This window comes from Grammomys surdaster, unplaced genomic scaffold (assembly GCF_004785775.1).
Source record: "Grammomys surdaster isolate TR1022 unplaced genomic scaffold, NIH_TR_1.0 125925, whole genome shotgun sequence".
Classification (NCBI taxonomy): Eukaryota; Metazoa; Chordata; class Mammalia; order Rodentia; family Muridae; genus Grammomys; species Grammomys surdaster.
In genome coordinates, this window is record NW_021620749.1 from 597,484 (window position 1) to 619,763 (window position 22,280).

Sequence of the window (22,280 nt, forward strand, 5' to 3'; positions counted from 1 at the left end):
ATATTGTAGTGAGGGAAACTTCAAAACCTACAGAGAAGATAGGGTCTAAAGAGACAGGGCCTAAAGAGACAGGGCCTAAAGAGATAGGGTCTAAAGAGACAGGGTCTAAAGAGACACGGCCTAAAGAGACAGGGTCTGAAGAGACAGGGTCTAAAGAGACAGGGTCTAAAGAGATAGGGCCTAAAGAGACAGGGTCTAAAGAGACAGGGCCTAAAGAGACAGGGTCTAAAGAGACAGGGCCTAAAGAGACAGGGTCTAAAGAGACAGGGCCTAAAGAGACAGGGTCTAAAGAGACAGGGTCTAAAGAGACAGGGCCTAAAGAGACAGGGCCTAAAGAGACAGAGTCTAAAGAGACAGGGCCTAAAGAGACAGGGTCTAAAGAGACAGGGTCTAAAGAGACAGGGCCTAAAGAGACAGGGTCTAAAGAGACAGGGTCTAAAGAGACAGGGCCTAAAGAGACAGGGTCTGAAGAGACAGGGTCTGAAGAGACAGGGCCTAAAGAGACAGGGTCTGAAGAGACAGGGTCTAAAGAGACAGGGCCTAAAGAGACAGGGTCTGAAGAGACAGGGTCTAAAGAGACAGGGTCTAAAGAGACAGGGCCTAAAGAGACAGGGTCTAAAGAGACAGGGTCTAAAGAGACAGGGCCTAAAGAGACACGGCCTAAAGAGACAGGGCCTACAGAGACAGGGTCTAAAGAGACAGGGTCTAAAGAGACAGGGCCTAAAGCGACAGGGTCTAAAGAGACAGGGTCTAAAGAGACAGGGCCTAAAGAGACAGGGCCTAAAGAGACAGGGCCTAAAGAGATAGGGTCTAAAGAGACAGGGCCTAAAGAAACATGTTCTAAAGAGACAGGGCCTAAAGAGACAGGGTCTAAAGTGATATGGCCTAAGGGTCAACAATAAAGAGTTCATTCTCAAAACAAGTTAGTTCATTCTTATGATAAGTTAGTAAGTAAAATTTTTTATGCTCTTTTAAGAAATATAAGATGGATAGATTCATCTTTGCCTTGGGTAAGGGCTTACCAAAAAGAAAGGAATGGCATGGGTTGATGGAAAAATGTATGGAAAAGGTGTATAGAGCAGAACCATACTATAAAACTAACACAGATAATGGCATGAAGACACCTTAAAACATAGTGTGAGCTTATTGAATCAGATGGTGATAAAATGCAAAGGTTATATTGCCATTAAAAGTTTATGTTTGTATTCTATTGTCCTTTACCTTGAAACTTCATGCTTACTGCTGGTCTGTGTACAATTCAAACTGAATATGGCTGGCTAGATATAATCGTCTGGCTTGCAATACAACACTTAAATCATTTGACTCACAATATTCAGGTGTATTTAGCTATGATACAATCATTTGGATTGTAATACTATACTACTTAGATATGGATAAAGGTTAATCACTGACCATAAGGAAACAAGGGAACTTGAAATGAATTTTAATAAGAACTTGCTGAGACTCTTGGATAGTGATTAAAGGAAAATCTGAAACTGCATATATTTGAATGCATATTCTAAATTTCCGTATAAATAAGGACAGCTCAAACTATTCCGAGGCCACTTGCTTGAACTTCAAGAGGTGGTCAGAGTCTAGCTTTCTGCTGACTCCACACCCCCTCCCAGGTTACTGAACTCATTGGCCATGGACACTGGCATTCTCAGAACTCCACTTTGATCACCCATGGCATTTGATGATGGAAAGACACATGCGATTGTTATGCTGCCATGTGAGGTGAGACCATACCATCCCAGGCTCAAAATAAGACATGTTCACATACTTCCTACTGACTGTGGCCATATAAGGCAGACTGACATGGACCAGTAAACCTGCTAGATCAAGAACAAGCAACAAGGTGCTGCCCAAAGGTGCCTAGTCATGTGTGACATTTGATTTTGAGAGTTACGTGTGAAGAGTACAAACTAGGTTTGTACCTGGGGCAGAATGGTGATCCGGAAGGAGCGACTGGCATTCTCATCTCTCAGGTAGATAGAAATCTTAGGGAAATATGCCCATGGTGTTTCAGAATTTGTCCAGCATGCCAGCTGGGCCCCCGTCCAGAAGCCATCAGAAAACTCTGGAATCTAGACAAAACAGATCCTGTGAGAAGCAGGCACCAGCCTGGCGCATAACAGGAAACAGCTCTCTGCTTCCCTGGTCCCAGTACTAGACGCCTACAGGGATAAACAACATCTCATTTGGACAGAGTGACAGGGACATCAGTCTTCTGGAAGAGAGACGGTGATGACACAATAATAATTATTAAAACTGCAAAGACACCCAGATCGCTTCCTGGGATTAGCTGTGACAAATGCTTAGCAAATGACTACTCTAGCCTTCTAACACACCAACCTGTGTGTGTTACCACACACATTACCCTTTACATTACCAGGGAGGGAACTGAAGCATAGAGAGGTGTGACAGCTCACCCAAGGTCATACAGCAACAAGTCTTTAAAAGAAAAAACATTCTAAAAGTATCTAATATAGTTTTATTTCTGTTGTGATAAAATACCATGATGAGAAGGAACTCAGGGGAAAGGGAATTGATCACTCCTCTTACAATTCAGGTTACCGTTTGTTACAGCTGACACGTGACAGTGGCAGAGGGTGACACAGCTGGTCACATTATGCTCACAGTTGAGAGCAGAGTGAAACTAACTCCTACTGTCTGGCTGCCTTCACCCAGTTTTCTCATCTCTTACACAATTTGGGAGGCCCAGACTAGGGAATGGTTCCACCTACAGTGGGCTGAGTATTCTATTTCAATGAGCAATCTAGACAATCCCCACAGACATGCCCACAGGCCAACCTGATCTAGACAATTCTTCAACTGCATTTTCTTCCCATGTCTGGTTTATGTCAATATGACAAAACTGTCCATCACAGTGGCCTTCAAGGTATTCTGGGACATTGACTACCTGTGCACTTCAGGGGTTCATGTCTACCAGTTGCTTCCTAGTGCACTGTTCTTAAACATTCCTCCTTAAAACCTCAGTCTAGACCCCACCTCATCCAGAAAACCTCCCTATCTCCTAGCTTAACAATAGCATACTGCTCCAGTTGGCTCCTACTTAGTCTTTCCCTGGGGCAGGTCATGGTGACAAATCTTGCTTCCTGGTAATGAATGACCCTGTTCTTGAACCTAGAACTTCACAGGTGTTCCTCACCTGTGCTTGAGTAGGTATCACTATGTGGGCCCAATATCTACACAAACACAACATTGAGGAACGTGTGGGGTTAAAGTGAGTGACACTCAGGACTAAAAGCACACCTGTGCTGCCCATCAAGACCTGGATAGTGGTACCACTCACCTACTTCCACCTGCAGGGGAATTAACAGGCTTGTGCCATCTCAAGAGCTCAGGGCTGGGAGTGAGAGAGGCAGAGCCACAGCAAAGGTGTTGACAGGAACCTGCCCATTGGATGCCAGGGACAGAAAGAGAGGTGAAGGAGGCTGAGGGGGAAGAGGGGGCTGTTGGGAAGCAGCAAAGCTTGCACTCCAGTTTCCCAGGTCTGTACTCAGCAGTACCTTGGATGTGATTAAGTGGGAATGTGGACAGTTCATCTGTGCCCTGAGTTCTCTGAGCTCCAGGGAATGGTAGGGATAGATATGTACCCCAGAGTCACTAGCAGATGGTGGTGGGGGATGACAGTTATTCCTGAGATTGGGAGAAGCCAGGGCCAGGAGCCAGTCCTAAGAAACAGGTGACACCTACATCCTGACTGCTAGGTGGGTGCTGTGTGTAACAATGGCACATGCTAGGTGCTATCACCCACCTTCTGAGGCACAAAGCCACCTGTTAATCCTCCCACACACAGCCAGAGTAGACTTGTCAGGTTTCTATTGCTGGTGCTAATACATATTTGTCTTTTTACAGAAGTGGTGGATCACCAACAGGACCATAGGACCCTTTCTCTGATGAGCTAATCAGGATAGAGGATTCATCATCTTGCTGGATTTCACAGAGCTAAGAGTGTCTGGGCCTCCAAGGAATACCCAGTGTTCCAGTGAAATGCACAACCAGCACCCATATGTAATGAAGAGTGAGTCTCAGAGAGTCCTAGAGAGGCCAGGCAATTGCCTAGATGGCACAGGTCAGATCTGAAGGTCCCAGAAAATATGTCTGACAGTCTCCCCAGGGGCTGTGGTATTCTAAACTCTGGTCAGTTTTAAAGATGAAAGACATTTGTGTAGGTGCCATTTTGATGATGGACTCTACAGCCATGGAGGTGCTGGGCTGAGCCCCAGCTGGAGTGCCATAGCTGGGTTGACTGGATCTTAGGGCCCCTTTTATATACAGATGTAAAAGCCATTCCTTTTTACATTCTGCCTGAGAGACAAGAGCCAGACATTATAGTTTCTTCCAGTCTGGATCTGTCCCTTTGCTTAAGTAAGAAGAAACCCAGGCCAAGAGGATGGGCTTCCCATGAGTCCTGTAGTAAAGGGGACCAATGTCCAGAGGCCCTGCACTGTAAGGCGAAGGATACACACTACTAGAACACACCTCACCCAAGGCTGACTATCTCCTGCCTTTCCCCCCAGATACAGGTGCTAAATGAAATCATGGGATAATTTTAGACACAGCAAACAAATGCCGTAAGCTCCTGGTCTCTGTCTCATGATTTGCTTAAGTCATGAGATGCTGAGATGAACTCTGGGTACGAAGCCCTCACTCCTCCACACACCTGCCCAGCTGCATGCAAAGGCTGGCTGCGGCTCACTGGCTACCACACACCTGACACTCTATACTGGTCCTTGTGATTCTTGTAAATCCCTTAAAGCTCAGAATGTAAAGTCTGAAGGCACTCCTGCTACTCCCGCAGAGGACATACTTATATTTAAGCACTGGGCATATGCTCCTTATTTTAAGTAGGGTCTGATTTTTAGCAAGCATTCTAACTTTACAGCATGGAAAGACTGACTTGGCAGTTTTTTGGGTGTAGCAGCTGTTGGCAAAGCTAGGGATTTGTTCTGCTTTTGGCATGGCTGCTCTGGACCACTGCCTGATATTGGAAACCAACCCCTGTGCACACACTCTTGCTGGGTGTTCTTCCCATAGAGATCCAGGCTTCTGCAACTCGGGGACAGGCTAGTCAAAGCCCCTCTTGTGTCTAGATTTGTGCTGGCATCTGACACACAGCCACGGTTATCTGTTTTTCTGTCAGTGGCTGGGATTTGGCCAACTTGGTCTCACTCTAGCTCCTTGCCAGCATCACCTACAGTCTCTGGGCACAAAATGTTCATGTTTGGTTATCTAGTGGGGACCTTGAGTAGACATGGGAAAAACAAGGGGGACCTACCTCTCTCTGGGCCCAGGGAGGTGTTAATGTTGTTAAATTATCAGTTACAAAATCTGTCAATGTTAAGTTTGTATTTTAAGTACACCTGTGATGTTCACTTTCCTGTAAATAAGCAAAAATGTTGGGACAGAGCAATTTCAATCTGACTCCCTAGTTAGCAGCCGATTGGCTCTTCCTTGCTGTTCTGCCTGTCTTAAGCAAAAGAATTATTAGTCTAGCAGTCAGCTGGTTTCCCTTAAGCCAGGATCAAGCACATTCCACACAGCCTAAGCCAGAGATGTTTGAAACAGTTACCAGCAGACTTTTTGTTGTGGTAAGCCTGAGTGAACTCTAGACGATCCTGAAACCATGTCCACCTTGGCCAAGCAAGGAATAGTTCCCCTGGTAGTCTAGAAAAGGTATTATATGGATTGGTGCTACAAAGCAAGGCAATGGTTGGTTCAAACAAATGGCTGTGATTGGTTCAGAGCAAACGTCTATTAGTGGTCAAACAAATGGGGTGATTTGTCTAAACAACCCTCGAGCTGTGCAAGGAGGCTGCTCAGATTTATGCAGAGAGACGACAGAAGAGGGCAGCACTGGTGACGTGACAGAGTAAGTGGAGTAACAGCAGACATAGGGTAGCAGGCAGTGCGCAGTGGGGCAGGCTGAATAGTTGGCAGGCCAAGCCCTGTAAGACAGTGATTGCTTGTACTCTGGCTTCCCAAGTAGCCCTCATGCATCTTCCAGCCTAGGAGGCATGCGATGAAAGTCGCAACCGAAGAAGACATAGACGACAGAGGTGACAGTTACAGGTGACAGATGGAAATATAAACAGTCTCAACAGCTCCACAGACGGAACCAGGGTCTTCCTGAGGGTTCCCTGCTACCAGACAGAAGAAATTGAATGGGGTTCAATTTTACTTGGTCTATACTGAAGTGCTCCCCGTTTGTTGAGATTCTGGAAGTGATTCAATACTGGGGACCTGACTTAAGTGACATTACTTCCTTGAGGGATTTAGAATATCATGGCACTGTGGGGAGGTGGTTAAGGTGGGAGGTCCAGCCCAGCTTGAAGAGCGCACTGAGGGAGGGTCTAGAGTCCTGGTCCTCTCCTGAATTCACTATCTCTGTGTCTTGACTGGTTTGACATGAGCTTCTCTGCTCCGCCCCAAATTCCCCACTGTGAAGGGCTGACACCCTCCAAAACAAGAACAACATAAACCTTTCTGTGAGGTACCTGCCCCAGTCATGAACAAGTAACTAATTAATACACACCATTTGACAACCAATGCTGCACAGACTGGTATTTTTTCATGTATGTGGTATGGATGAGTGAAAGTATGTATGCATACATGTGTGTCCTCCTGTATGCAGGTGTAGTTACAAGTGTGTATATGTGTGTTGTACTGGTTAATTTTATGTCAACTTTACACAAACCTAAACATATCTGAGAAGAAGGACTCTTAATTGAGAAAATGCCCTGCTAGATGAGCCTGTGGTGCCTTTTCTTGGTTGATGTAGGAGAATCAAGCTCACTGTGGGTACGACCACCCCGGACAAGTGTTTCTGGGTGCTATAAGCAGGCTGAGTAAACCATAGGGAGCAAGCCAGCAAGCAGCACTTCTCCATGGCTTCTGCATCAGTTTCTGCCTTCAGGTTCCTGCTGTGAGTTCCTGCCTGACTTCCCTTGGTGATGGACTGTAAAGTTGCAAGTTGAAATAAACCCATTATTTTCTAAGTGTCTTTGGGCCATGTTGTTTTATCACAGCAACAGAAACCCTAACTAAGATGTGTGGAGGCCTGAAGTCAATGTGAGTGCTTCCCTCAATAGCCCTTCAGTCTATTAAGGAAGGTCTCTTGTTGAACCTGAAGCATCAATTCCAGTTTGTCTAGCTGGCAGCCTGCTCAGGGGAACCTGTCTCTGCCTTCCCAGTGCAGAACTGCAGGAAACCACCATGCCTGCTTGCTTGCTTTGACATGGCATCTAGAGCTCTGAATTCTAGTTCTCATGCTTGCACAGTAGGTGCTTTATCCACTGTGCCATCTTCTCTGTGCTGGACTGATGCTTTTGGTCTATACTACTGGTCTATACTCCCTGGAAAGTTGGGGTGATGCTGGGAGAAACAGTAGGCAAGCCTCAAAAGCTATGCTAGTTTTGATGGCTAGTCTTGGCTGTCAGCTGTCAGCCAACCTTTGTTTATTGTGAGTCAATCTATATATCACATATATTAATTCTATCAGTTCTGCTTCTTTAGAGAACTCTAACATACTGCCCTCAGCCAGATATATTTCAGGACACGGCCATCAAACAAATGTTACTTTGGCCAACTGGTTTGTTTTCTGTAACATGTTTAGATGCCATTCCAGGTTAAATGAAGAGCAATGAGGGTACAGATTTGGGGCTTGTTTTGTTTTAAAGGATACAAACGCAATTGTGTTTTCCTGTTACTTTAGCACACAGTTATGTGTTAGATAAGTTTTTCTACCATTGACAGCATGGAGGAAACAGTGGAAGTTCCAAGACTGTAATGGAGGGGGTCATTCTTATTGTCCTGAGGTGTCATAGCCCAGTGCTTCACTTACAGGTCCGTGGTGGTCCTGGTGTGAGCATGCATTTTGTGTATTTTGACTTATAAAGTTTACTGTAAAGCCATATGTTGTGTACACATATTATGTTTTTTATGTTTCATTTACTTTTAAGATGTTATTAATTATTTTATTGTGGAAAACACATGTATAAACATATACAGAGAGACCACACATGTGGCATACCATTCATATGGAGGACACCTGTGGAGTTGGTTTTCTCTTCCACCTTTACATGGATTCCAGGGATCCAACTCAGGATGCCAGACTTGAATGGCAAGCACCTTTACCCAGTAAGCCATCTTGTCCACCTTTGCATCTGATGGTTGGCCCACATCTCCCAGTTTTGTGTAAGTATATCTCATGATGCCCACATAACAAGAGCATCACTTGGCAATGCTGTCCTCAGACCACATTACTGTCATTAAGCAGCATATGATGTAATCATACTGAAGATGATTTTTTTTTTTACTTCAGATTAAAAAAAATTCTTGTGCCAACTCAGCTATTGGTTAAAACACTCAGAGTATTGTATGCTCAGAACCAAACCCTCTGAAGTTGACATGAAGGTATTGCAGATAGATTCAGATCAAAAGGTAATTTGATAATCGAGCTTCACAGGCAACAGTTTACAAAACAAGAAACAACCTGCTCTTTAAAATCTTCAGAACGCTGAGTAGTAGTTCAGAGACTCACAACGCACAGACGTGTTCTAGAAAATTCTTGGGACTCACCAGAGATGTGCGTGCCACGGCTTCTACCACTGCATCAAACACCTTCTGGGGCAGGCGTAGGAGCGTGGTGCCGCTGTCCACGATGGCCTTGTCTGCGTTATACTGAAACGGGGAAGGGAGAAGACAGTGAGCAGTAATGGGTTCCCTATCTATATACCATGACCCCGTTTCTAACACGAAGCCACAGTGGCTCAGTGGTGACTAAGTCATGTTATACTCCAGACCTCAGCAGTCTAGGGTCATCCATGCAAGTGTTTTCACTACATAGATAAGGAAACTGGGGCACAAGAGAAGGACAGGACTACAACTCCTAGCTCCCAGAAAGAGCTTTTTTACCTTATAGGAGCTGCCCAAGTTGCTCTTCCCTCATGCTGGGAAGAGGGATGGCCCACTGGACTTTAGAAATTAAAATGACCCTTTTAAAAGTGACTTCAACAAAACTGTTCAAAATCTACTTTTCTGTTATATTATCAATAGAAGGAGAAGGATAACTCTTAATCAACACCCCCATTTGCCTTTGGGAAGGAAATTTAATAACAATACACATATAATACAGGATATGTACTCCATTTCATTTGATACAAGTCTGGAGTCTTTGGTGATAACTAAGGGCCTCTGACACTGTAGATGTGTAGATTTGGACCCAACTCTATAGAACTACAGTAGACCAATATTAGACTAACATTGATGAGAGGTGTTTGTGATCATGAGAATTCAGGGCAGTGTGGAAATGTACAAGAGTCAACAAGAGAGGAAGTGCTATGGGGTGCTCTACAGTCACTGGCTGGTGAGCTTCAGAAGCCACCTAAAACTGGCTCACAGGACAACTTCCTCAAGTTGACATAGTTCTAATGCCTGAATACAAAAGAGGCCAAACACAGTGTGAGACTGTGTGTGTGCAGTGTAACAGCAGTGTGTGGACCTGCCTAGTGACATTGTCAAGCTTATGCATCTTTAAGAGTCTTCTTCTAGTTAGAGTCGTGTGTGTGTGTGTGTGTGTGTCTGTGTGTCTATGTGTCTGTGTGTGTATATGTGTGTGTCTCTGTGTGTGTCTGAGTTAAGGAGGATAAATCTGATGACAGTTAATTTCCTCTATCTTGATAAAGGTTCTATTTTAATAGATTGAGGGACCATCTGGCCAACATGACTGGGAAAGACGTAAATGAAGTTGGACACTGTCATCCATACTCACCATTTTATACTAATTTTTCCAGGAGGTTGGGAGGAGGCTGTGTGTGTGTGTGTGTGTGTGTGTGCGCACTCTTGCGCATGTGTGTAATTTACTGATTTGAACTCATCATAGATAAAGGATCTATCTCTTGTAAGGATCTTCTGAGTTACTCTGTAATGTGACATACCTTTTGAGTTCATGCCCAGGTACTGGTAAAATGCTGAAGCTTCTCCAGCACTGGAAGGCAGAATCCAACAGGAATTGAGAACACTCACCTCTCTGCAGTCCAGGTTGAGGCTCTGGCCTCCAATTTCCAATTTTAGGATCTCTATTTGATAGTACCATTCCTCTTTAATCGGGGTATACCAGATATCTCCTTTATACAAACTTGGTTCAATCCCACCAAGGACCTGGGGGAAAAACAGTTACAGATGTTAGAGGTAAAATCTATGTGACTACATCAATAGCTTCCATAAAGAAGCAGTTACTCAGGGTACCACATCACCCAAAGAAGTACCTTCACTTTATTCTGATGTTCTACAGCAAATATTGATGCTTGAAAATTCCCCATTTATGGAAGATGTGTGTGTGTGTGTGTGTGTGTATTTGTGATTATGTTCCACAATACTTTGCCATAGTCTGACAAAGATGCTCCACTGGTATTCCAAGCATACAGCTCCAGCTTTATGATGCTGAAAGTTCCCTCAGACAAATGTAGCAAAATAGTAAGCCAAGCTGACTGGCATTGATTTACTGCCTCAAAAGTCAGAGATTAGGGGAAACAGACCACAAAATTTCCTAACCAAGACATTGTTTTGCAAAAATAATGTTTCCCCACTATGCTAGGACACCCTGTTTCTTAGTAAGGAGACAGCAAATGTGCTAGGGGCAGGTAGACTATTAGTCAAAGGCAATGACCAGTGCTGATCCTGCTGCAGGGAGAACAGGGACTGGATACACCTCTCAAAGATGTGTCTTCTGTACCCTGAGTTCTCCTGAAGGGAAGCTTGGCCTGCATTACCCCCATGAAGTAGATTGCCTCAATTCCATTTCATTCTAAACATTTTTATTGAGCGGTATGTAGTGGTGGAACAAAGAAAAGGGAGTGAAGGGGGAGGGAAGGAAGAGACATGGTGGTCTTGTCTCTGATCAAGTATATGAATCATAGGTGTGTATGCCTTGCCTAGAGGAGAGCTACTTGCTGTACCTCCCCATTGTCCCTTACTTGCTGGCAAATCTTCCCACTGAAAGTCAGCTGCTCTGTATACTCTTGAAAAGCAATAAGACAACTGGGGTGGAATTTGGAGAAACAATGAGAATCGTATTTCTAGATGGCAGGACCATTATCCATCTTTTAAAGGTTGTAAGACGAGTTCATTGAATTATCCTTAAATTCTGTTATGGTGCCTAATATTTAGTAACAGTTAAGCATTTCCTATGTGGGATCTGAACAGGACCTATATTAAATTGTGTTTCTAACAGTCCTGATTTGCTTTTAATAATGCAAAAAACCCCAACAATTTGTGATTTTTTCATCCCTTTAAGACTGAAAGATACCCACAAGACTACCTCCGTTGGTACCAGATCCAGCTACTGGCAATCCGGCCCCACACATCTGCATGGAGAAAATGTCCGGAATCTTTGCTTGGGCCACCAGGGAATCAAAAAAGGTCTCCAGAGAACTTGATGGCTGCAGAAAAGTGGGAAAGACAGTTACTGCTGTGACCACTGTGAAGATAAGGGTGACCTGGTGTAGTCAGCATACCTCTCCTTTGGTATTCTTGGTCTTTCTACTACTTAAAGAATCTTCATGGTTAACCAACACACATGTTTGAAACCAGCTGTGATCACTCAGGAGTCTCATCTTGCTTCCTTGTGTCTGATATCTGAGGTTCTGCCACAAAAGTATGATGTCTCCAGGAGCTATTAGGATGCTTCAAGCTGTTTAGCACTATTTCAGGAGAGGAAGTATATGAACCTGTGGTAGTGGCTATTGACCTGGGCTCAAATATTTATAGTAAGAGGAAAGAGTTACTCTAGAATTCCTACCTATCTCTCTCCACCACAGCCACCCAACATGCAACTAACCTTTGACATTCAAGGACAATACATCCATATCCCAGTCCCTGCTACTCTAGCAATCATAAATGACCTTCAACAGCCAGGACACTCTCTACTGCAGGACTGCAGATCTTCTCTGCCCAGCACCTCTCCTGCACAGAGCTACATGTTTGGAGGAGATCTCTATTTTACAAGAGTGTCCATGGTCAAGGAGTGCTCTGTAAACAGCTTTGGGGTAGGATAGGCTAGCACTACAGGTACCATGAAGTACAGACTTGAGTTTATACTAGAGCTTTCACAACTGGAAGGTACCAGGGATGGCTAATTTTCTGAGATGCCAGATTTGTTTTTCCTTTCATCTGAGACAGAGTTTCACTATGTTGTCTAGGTTGCCCTGACAATCCTCTTACTCTGACCTTGAGGATATCTGGGGTTACAGGTGTTCACTGCCATTCCCTGCTTGGGTTGTCAGTTTCTTCAGGCAAATGAAATGCTCAGCTGTGGGGGATGAAACCCTGCCCATGGCCACTCTGAAGGAATGTTTGCTCACTAGGCATGAGAATTTGAAGCTCTATTATGAATGAGATAGGACCCTCCTCACTTGATCAGTCCAGTTCTCTCTGGTCATCTGCTCCTTCAATCTCTGCTCCTATAATGCTACCATGGATTTAGTATCATCTCCCCATGTGATCTCTGCAGATAGGCTGTGTGTCTTGGTAGACTGAAAGACAAAGTCCACTGTTGGGTGGGTGTGATCTTGTGGGGACTCATCTTGGTCCCCTTTCCTGTAGACAGCAGAGGATACATGCTTGTTTCATGTCTGACCAATCCTGGAATTGGTCCTGACTAGTTCTTTGTTCCTTTCTCTGGCAAATATGATCAAAGTTGCCTGTCAGTTCTGGGGTTTAAGAGGCTCAAGATCTTTTTGTCTGAAGAATCTGACACATGCATATTTCAGACATGGTGTTAATCAATGAGCCATTTTCCCTTTAGGCCTAGATTCTAGATTCTGGGCCTCAGAATCTAGAGTTGCTCAGAACCAACTCCAAAGGACCCAGATCCAAGGAAGTATACAGAGAGGCCTGACATCTGTAGCATAAGATACCCTGGTGGTTGTGATGTATAGGTTATGTAGAACTACCTGGAACCTACCAGGAGCACCCACAGTAGGTCTATTACCCAGTCCTTGGCCAGCCACACCATTTCAGAGATAAGACACCTAACCTAGGCCATTCAACTGGTCCTTACAGACGCAGTTCTCAAGCTAGCTGTCAGTAATGTTGGGATTTCATGGATGAAATGATTAAAAGATCATGTGAAGAGTCTAGATACCTCCCAAGAAATTGCAAAGTTCTGTTTTCATGTAGCCTTTACATATAATTGATTACATTTAATTTGGGATTATTCTTCAGAATAATTAGCATTAAAAACATCTCACCCTTCATTTCCAACCACTGAAAGACAAGATTTGAAAGATATGTTAGCAGAAGGGACTTAGGAATCCAGGATCCATGCCAGTCTTTATATCTAAAAAGTCTGCCCACAGTGCCAACCAAGTACAAAGGCATTCTTGAACCAGTCCTGGATCTGCAATAGGGTGAGAGTGGCCTGGGGCTCATGTTTCAACTGACGCTAAACCTCTCATTGAAGCAACCACATGGGTAAATGGATCACAAGGGCCTCACAGGATCTGCCTCACATGAACATGAGCCGAGTGAATGGCTATCTTGTGATGATGTCCCCTACCTGAGACCTGACAGGAACTTGGTTACTCTTGTTCTTTCTCCAGGAGAAGCCAAGGGTCCATCCATACACCCCACTGTTAACAGAATGAAGCTGAGCACATGTTCCACAGGGTGGGTGAACAACGTTTTCTGGATAGTCCTGGGCCAGACATATCTACTGCTCATGTGACCACATTCTTCCCTGTACCGAGCTAGGGCTCAAAGTGTAGGGCTGAGCCAAGGAGTGGTGCTCAGTGGCAGGGCCAGGGCAGGTAACTCCTGCTTGTTCCCAGTGCACACATACCTGTCTATCTCTCAAAGCCTAGGCTTCTACAGATCCACCTATCTCTGGCAACTGCTCTGGATAGAAACCCCCTGCCCACCCTCTTTTAGCACCCCATTATTTCTTTGTATTGACTCAAGTACAAGTATCGGAGATGACCCAATCCTGTCTTGCCTCATCTTGGGAAGGCTCTGATTTTGTGAGCACAGTATTCCAACATTTCTCCCTGGCTATTTCTGTAGGGGATGGCTAGCCTCAGGGCATCTGATCATATACTAGTTGCTGATATCTCCCCAGAGGTCCCCTGGGGTGACAGGGCAGAAGTAATGGTGTTCTCAGTTGGTGGCTTAGTGTCATCTTCATATGATCCTAAGAGCTTAATTACATGTATGTTTCCCTTTAATGTCACCTTCATCAATGCTTATAATCAAATCCCACAACCTATAGGACTCATAATTCTGCTAACATTAAAAAAACAACTTAAATAAACAACAACAACAAAAACCAGCAAAAACTGAGCTGGATATATGGCTCAGTCGATAAAAGGCTTGATATATAAGCATGAACATGAAGTCCTGAAGCTGACTCCCCAGACATAGCAATATATGCCTGTAATCCCAGCACTGAGAAGGTAGGGATAGAAGGTTCTCTGGGGTTTGATGGCTAGTCAGTCTTATTACTCCCCAACACCTGCAGAGAGAGAGAGAGAGAGAGAGAGAGAGAGAGAGAGAGAGAGAGAGAGAGAGAATGCTAACATTTTATCTTAAAGGAAATTACCCTAAGCTGCAAACATGCTGGAAACTTCATTGTGTGAACACTTGTCTCTATGGGCTTTGTGATTTTTAGCAGTAACCACACAGGACAACCCAGGACCCCTGTGTTGGTCTCTTTAATGACTGTTTTTCACAGCCTCAGTGCTTCATCGGATTAACTTGAACAGAAAGACCTGCCTTACCTTGGCCAAAGCAGCATAAGCAAGTCCAAGGATTCCATTCCACTTAATCCCAGGCAAAAAGAAATTCTCAGACTCGAAAATAGTGGCAATATTGACCAAGAAAGAACTGTTGAAGCCTTTTGGGATCGTGACAAGGTCCTCACCAACAAAGCCAGTCCAGCTTCCCTGTGTGTACTTCACAGTGACGTCAAAGCCCTTGGGGCGGTATGTGCTGGAGCTGCAGAAGAAAAGTCAGTGATATTCAGTCTACAAGGCTATGTTCTTTGAACCACAACTGCAACACAGATGATCACCATGGTTTACAGTCCTATACAGTCTATAGGTAGTGATATTTGGTAGAAAATTGTGTCCATGTTGACCAAGGCACTGTTCTCCACAGAAATAAGCATGGGCAATTTGGGAACTGTTGCCATGCCTACCGCATGGAAGAGATGCCATGATGCTGGCATGTAACCCTGTAGTTGAATTCTTCCCCCATGCTTAAGTCAAACTATCATAGGTGTCTTCCTGAGCCAGGTGCTTCACCTAGCTCCATAATTTTTTGGACAGCACATCTGGGCATACACTGGATCACCTGGCTTTACAGGGTTACTGGGCTTGAGCTCTGCACAGAAAGGGACTATGTAATTACACAGGAGGTCCCAAGAGCTTGTCTTAGTATGGTATTGAGATTCATACAACCCAAGTGAAGTGACAAAGACCAAGCCCAGGCCTTTCTAATTGTATTCCCTAATCTCATAGTCTTCCCTGATGTCACAAAGGTAATCTCGCTATCAAAGCACAGTTGACAAGGCTGGTGGTGGGGAAGATCACCGAGGTATGACCTGGAACCTTGCAGGTGTGTAGCACTGAGAGTAAGAGGCACTGAGACAGGGTCACAGAAGCACAAGCAGTCAGTGGAGAGGTAGATGGGAGTCTTCCTTTTCCAGATTACACTGTGAGGAGAGACAGCATGCCTATGAGAACATAACATATCAGGCTAAGATGAACGAATAAGAGCAACTGGGGAATAAGGCAGAGTAAGGGTGAGCATGTAACTTGCTGGTAGAGAAGATGTCTGATAAGTGGCCACATGTTGGAGACCTTAGTATAGACAGTAGACTGTAAGGCTGTCTGGGAGAGGACACCCTACGTCAGGCTGTGGAGCCGCTAACCATGCAAGGTCATTCTTACACTGTATTAGTCTGAAATTTCTGTGGAATATGGGACCCAAGGAAGACAGTGGTCATTTAAAGCAGGTTACTAAAAAAAAAAAAAAACTAATTCCTAAAGGATTATCAAATCACCGAGTGTTTCCCAAGACTATTTGCCTACTATCTTAGTCCACTGAGTTTCAATATTAATGCTGCAACAGAAACTCAAGATATGTCTCTGTTTTCTGCAAAATTCCTTTTATAAACAAGAAGAGAATGTAATGAAAGAGACATGAAATGAACACTGCGTGAGTAAGTAAGACAGTAAATCTTCGCTGTTGATCAGAACAAGTTTGGAATCAGCTAGGAGACATAATTCCATCTGTGAGGGTTTTTCTAAAGGGGTTTGACTGAGGCTGACAAACTCACTCCAGATGTGGGTGTCACCACCACATAGGTTGGGGTCCCAGAGAATAAAAAGGAGTAAGGGAGGAAACATGAACACCAGCATTCTCTGCTTCCTGCCTACAGTTGAAATGTGACTGGCTGCCTCAATGTTCCAGCTACTACGGCTTCTCTGCCCTGGTGTGTGATGGTGAGTGTGAGCTGTCACAATGGGAGATGGCCCTCTCAGTTTGCCTGAGGTAGATTATCTTGATTCGGTTAACTGAGGTGTGAAGACCTGCCCGCTGTGGGTGAGACCCATCCTTAAACAGGGAGGGATGGTTTCTTGAATCACATGATTTAAGAAGGTGAACTAAACAGCAAGAAGCAAACACATTTTGTTCTCTTCTTGACTGAGCATAGGATGTGATCAGCCACTTCAACATCCTGCTACCCAGACTTCTCCACCATTGTTATGAGCTAAAGCAAATCTGTTCTCCCTTAAATTGCGTTTGTCTACAGATCTTGTCATAGCAAAGGAAAAGGCACTAAAACAGACTGTAGCCTCACACTGCGAAACAAAATAAACCTTCCTTCTTTTTTTATTTTTTTTAAAAATCATAATTGACATTTTATTTAAAAAAAAAACCCACAGGAAGTGATCTCCAGAACGTTCATTTAATAAAAGTACTATCACATCAAACATTTTATGTCATTTAATTCCAGTGAAGAGCTACCCCTCCCCCTCCCAATTTTTTTTTTTTTCTTTTAAGGTACAAATTCCAACTGGATGGGGCATGTGCCCTTAAAATAGAAAGTTTGCACCATATGTTCAAATGTTAAAAATAAGATTTTTGATAAGTTTATTGTTTTATGGGTGGGCAAGATGCTACTAGCACATTTTAGGAAAATAAACTTTATTAAAAACTCTGAAGTTATTTCTGTTTAAGACTTTCAAGATAATTCACAGAAAATAGATACATTTATTCAAGTACAGACTGAAGGGCTGGCCATGTAGCTATGGCCATTTAAAGGTGTAGCAGCTCTTTACAAAAATCAAAACAAAACAACAACAACAAAAGAAAATCCAACACAGTGATACTGCTTGGTGCATAACTGAAATGAATAAAACTGGAAGACCAGAGTTGCTATTCTATGTCCTGTTAGGATCTTAAAAAAAGTCACACACTTGGCTTAGTAGTCCATTTGGTCTTAAAATATTCATATGTGTGAGAAACGTAAAGAAAAGACATCTGTACATGATCATGAAAAGAAAGCTATCCATTTTTTCTTTTGAAACTGCACTGCTATTTAAAATACTTTTGTTGTCAGAGCCTCCTTTGCAGCTGGAACAGTTTTCAAGGTATACTAGGCAACCGGGGAAGCACCTCTGGTAATAGTGAAGTAAAAATGGTGGTCATAAAAGACCAAGGTGAAGCCACTAACCGGCCTTTGAGCTGCACTGCCATCTTCACCCACATCTTCTCCTCTCACGTCTTCAACCCACTATCCACAAGCTACTCTTTCCAAGTTCCATATTATTTTCATTTTGCTCATCATTGTTAACTTGGACATTGTTGGGAGCCTGTTGCTTATGGCCTTCCTGCCTGAACAGAAACCATCCAGCTTGGTGTAAATCAACGGAAGTATGGCTCCATTACCATGACAGACTGACCAAAGGAAGAACAGATAGATACATTGCTGGGGAGAACTGCAGCTTGCAAGAACATGTGTACCTAGTGCGGCCAGATACTCTTGAGGGTTTCTCACACCTGCTACTGTCAGGCATTCGTCATGGCAACAAGAAAAGTCATACAAACCTCTTGAGGGTGGGCAGACATGAAAAGAAAAATGGAAGTAGACAGGCATGCCGAGCCCTGGGTCAAACCCTGGTAATTGTCGATGTGACATTCACTGTAAGGTCTTTGGGACTTGAGAGTATGAGGATGGATCAAAGAGCAAGTTGAGTATTGCTGAAACTCGGATGTTCCAGGCACACAGTGGGGGAACAAACACATCTATGGTGAGAGCCAATAAACAAACACTGACATCTTAATTCCTTTGATAAACAGGTCAAGTTTAGAAATGCTTGCAGAAGGGCTTGGCACAGGGGTCAACACATCTTTTCTCTGAAGGAATGTTCTAGCATGTGCTTGCCTTATAATCTTTGTTGTAGGTACAAAGCTGTGGTGTTGTATCAAGGGAACTGCCATATATCATACAGAGGCATAAAACTATATATATATGTATATATGTGTGTGTGTATACATTTGGGTGCATATACATATGTGTGCATATACATATACACACATATATATTCAGCAGCCAGTCACTGTCTACATCCGTGGACCCCATAAATTAAGCAGCAGATCAGCTATCTTCCCCCATCAGCTTTCTCAAGCTGGGCTTTGAAAGATGTTTTATTTTCATCCCATTGAGTCTTCAGCATGTTCCTTAGAATAAGAGCCCGAGTAGCCTCATATCCACGCGTGTTTCTCGGTGTCCTGCTACTGCAGCTGTCTTACAGGGATCCTCCTGGATAATTCCAAGCTGCTTGTCGAGAACAGAAAGGCAGTAGGAGTTACAGTCCCAGGGCTCACATACACGTTCACTCACTTACTAGCTGTATCATTCAGAACAAACTATCGAACTCTGAGCTTCAGTTCCCCAGGATTCTGGGATAAGCCATGACCATACCTCTGGAGACTTCCTATGCAAACTAGAAAGGTTAATATGTGACAGATTTGGAACAAAATCCTGGCTCCCAATCAGTTTGCAACAAAACGGGTACAATTAGTATAATTATCAAAGGGCTTCCTAGCTTTCTCCAATCTATAAGCCATCACTAGAAAACTCAGGGTTGTTCTAGAAAACAGGATGATACCACTGAGTACACTAAACTTAAAATCTGCCTCCTGAAAAGGGGGTAACCATTCTTGATATGGAAAGGTGTTGTCTCGTGTCTCTGGGCAACAGAGTCCTAAATGGTCCAGTGCTGTGACCTGGACCAGCACTGTCCAGCAGAAACCGGCTCTGAAGACAGGCTGATCTGTGTGTATGTCATCCATTATGGAAGCCACATGAGGCTTCTGGATGGTGCCAGAACTTTTATTTCACTTCATTTAACATTAATTAACTTAAACAGCTCCACACGATCAGTGGCTACCCCTGTAGAAAACATTTTCGGAGAGAATGTGGGAAAATTGTAATTGTAAGCTCGCCCTCTTTGGGGCTCCTTTACTGAATCTGAGACAGTTAAGTGGAGCCTGGGCAGGTTCATGAGCAGCCCTGCAGGTTATTAGCACTTTAAAGTGATCATTTGCTAACACTTTACTTTTCTGACATTGAGTTTCGGCTCTTACTTGCTTTTCATATTAATCATGTCAGGAGAAAACCCTGGATGGGCTTCTCACTCGCAAGGCCTCCATTCCAGATGCTCAGACATGCCAAACAGTCAGGGATGTGGGTGGTCAGAAATGAGTCTGCTCACAGCAATAAAAACATTTTGAACAAGATTTGGAAGACATTCTGCCTCTGATCAGAGAGTTCAGGGAAAGTAGAATTAAAAAGACAGAGCAAGAGAGCAACTGAAGCCAAGAACAGAACTTTTGGGCCATCTTATTTCAAGAGAAAGCCATCATTGTTTCCAGAGAACATGGAAGAGGCAGAGTTGCTGACTTCAAAGGCGAGTCCTTGGGTCAGCTCTGGTTTTCCCAAGCCACTTCTACGCCCAGGGAATGCTGAGGCCCCCAAAGGACTCTTCACAAGACTTCTGTGCACAGTGTAGGGTTTGGTATTTACCAGTGGGCTTTGTGATTTGGTCCTTGTGACTTGCCAATGATTTCAGAAATCACCAGAGCTTAATGAGGAGCCTTGGGCCTGACCTGGTGGTTCAAGCTCTCAGGCTCCAAAAAAACCAGCCTGTGATGGACAGGTCAACCACAGTCTTAAAAAATTACCTGAGCAACCAAGAGAAAGACCTGTTCCTCCTGTATGGAAAGGCATCTGTGTGTCCCCTAGCCTCCTTAAAGACATCACCAGGTGGTTCTTTGGTTCCCTAATCTCGTAGTCATCATGCAGAAATTGAATTGGTTCATTGTTTCAACATCGCTGTGGGTTTAAACCCAGATGGCGTGCAGAAGCAAGACAACATTAATAGACAAGCATGCATAGGCTCCCACATGACAGGGGGTTAAGTAAGGTACATATTGGACCTTTCACCTATATAGTTGGCTGGAGGCCATTTTATTGTCTGAAAAGAAAATGTATTTGAAAAATATGCAGCCCTTTCCCTTTTGCTACATAGTTATACACTGTGGCATTCAACAGCTGCAAAGAGGGCTCATGATGGTGACAAGCCACACAAATGACTCATAGTGGCCCATCGTCTTCTATAAATCAAAGAGATCTTTTCAGAGAATCCTGAGCCCAATCGCCAATTACTGCACAATGCTTCAGGAAGTACAAAACCTGAACATAGGAAGGCTGGGGGTTTATATCAGAGGCTGCCAAGCCCAACCAGGAGCCTTATTATAACAAAGAAATCTGAGGGCCAACTCAATACTGAAACATCACAGGGCAGGGCCCACATTTCCACAAAGGCACCTTTGTCAGAGATCCAGAAGGAAAGACACTGTTCTCTGGCTTCCATCAGATATAGAGGTTGAAAAACCTCACAATGGCCAACATCAGCAAAAGTACTAGACAGATGATAATTTATATGGAGAGCACATATTCTTCATAATAATTATGTCTCTGCTGACTCTAAGTGCAAACAAGTTCCCTCTCCCAGACCTCAACCCGGAGAAGGCAGTAATGGCGGAGACAGAGCACAGAGGGAAGCCTTGCTTTTTCTAGACCTGGGCGGGTTCTGCTGTTTCTCTTTTTATTTACTTAAACGTCAGGGAAATAGATCTGAGGTGGCAAAGCTGAGGGGGTGTCTATGCCCTTTTGTGGGCTTAACAGGAAGGAAGGATGACCGGTCACAGCAGCAATGGAAAGCCCAGAAGTTCATACTGACTCAGATGAAGGCAGGTCTGAGAAGCCCTGTTTACTAAAAAGGATAAATAGGAATTTCTACCCACCTCCCACACACCTGGCTAGAGGCACAAAGTTTGCCTAAAGGAGGAAAACAAAACAAGAAAAAAAAAAACATGTCCTGCTGGAGCCTGAGTGAGAACCAAGGCTCACTGACACAACATACACAGTGAGGGTCTGTGAGAAAGCTGCCAGGGCTCTCCGCAGCTGACCAATCAACACAGAGTGATAGAGCATCAGCATCAGCAATGGTGACTTTTATTTACGCTAGCAGGTTTCAACAACTGCATGCATGGTCTTGTCAAAAGATCCCTGGGTGCACTTTGGCTCTGATGGAGCTGAAAATGAAGCTGCCAAGGGGCTGCAGGTGGTTGCCTTGTGGTAGGACCTTGCCTTTGCAGTGCACCGTAAGCACCTGTGTCCACATCAACCTAATTTACACCAGCTCCAGTTTTACTGCTCCCCTTCTTCTGGATCTTATGCCAACAGGTCTGTGATAAGGAATGGAATTCTACACCACTGGGGTGGTGGGCTGTGTATCTGCTCCAGATCTGTGATCTAGGACTTCTTGGTCTGCAAGGCAATGGGTCTCGGAAGGGAAGGTGCTGCCCTGTTTTGGGCTGCTGGTAGGTCAGTGTCGGGAATGCTGTAATCCTAGAAGAGGCAGGGTATCCCTTAAAACTCAGAATCATCTGCCTGCCACAGGGCTTCCTCAAGTTCCATGGCATGAGTGTGGGTGGAAAGCTACTTGTTTATCTGAGCCTGGAGACCTCTGGGAAGACTTAGCATACATTGGAACATTAACTAATATGTAAATAGAAGCCACATGATGCTTTATTTTTAAGCTCATGAGGATTGTTCTTCATTTTGGAAAATCCCATCAACCACCCAAAGTAACCCAGTAACCAGTCTAAGCCAGTTGCCC

The 22,280-nt window shown here is 44.1% G+C and overlaps 1 protein-coding gene across 1 annotated transcript in view; it reads right to left on the bottom strand.

Moving 5' to 3' along the window:
- The window catches only part of Bace2 (beta-secretase 2), an 86,151-nt gene that overhangs the window by 13,929 nt on the left and 49,942 nt on the right, over window positions 1-22,280 (bottom strand). Inside the window, exons 3-7 of the mRNA XM_028752547.1 lie at window positions 14,802-15,018; window positions 11,340-11,468; window positions 10,054-10,188; window positions 8,608-8,709; window positions 1,938-2,087 (exon numbers count right to left, since the gene is read on the bottom strand). Coding sequence (XP_028608380.1) covers window positions 1,938-2,087; window positions 8,608-8,709; window positions 10,054-10,188; window positions 11,340-11,468; window positions 14,802-15,018 — 733 coding nt within the window. The remainder of the gene's footprint in view (window positions 1-1,937; window positions 2,088-8,607; window positions 8,710-10,053; window positions 10,189-11,339; window positions 11,469-14,801; window positions 15,019-22,280) is intronic.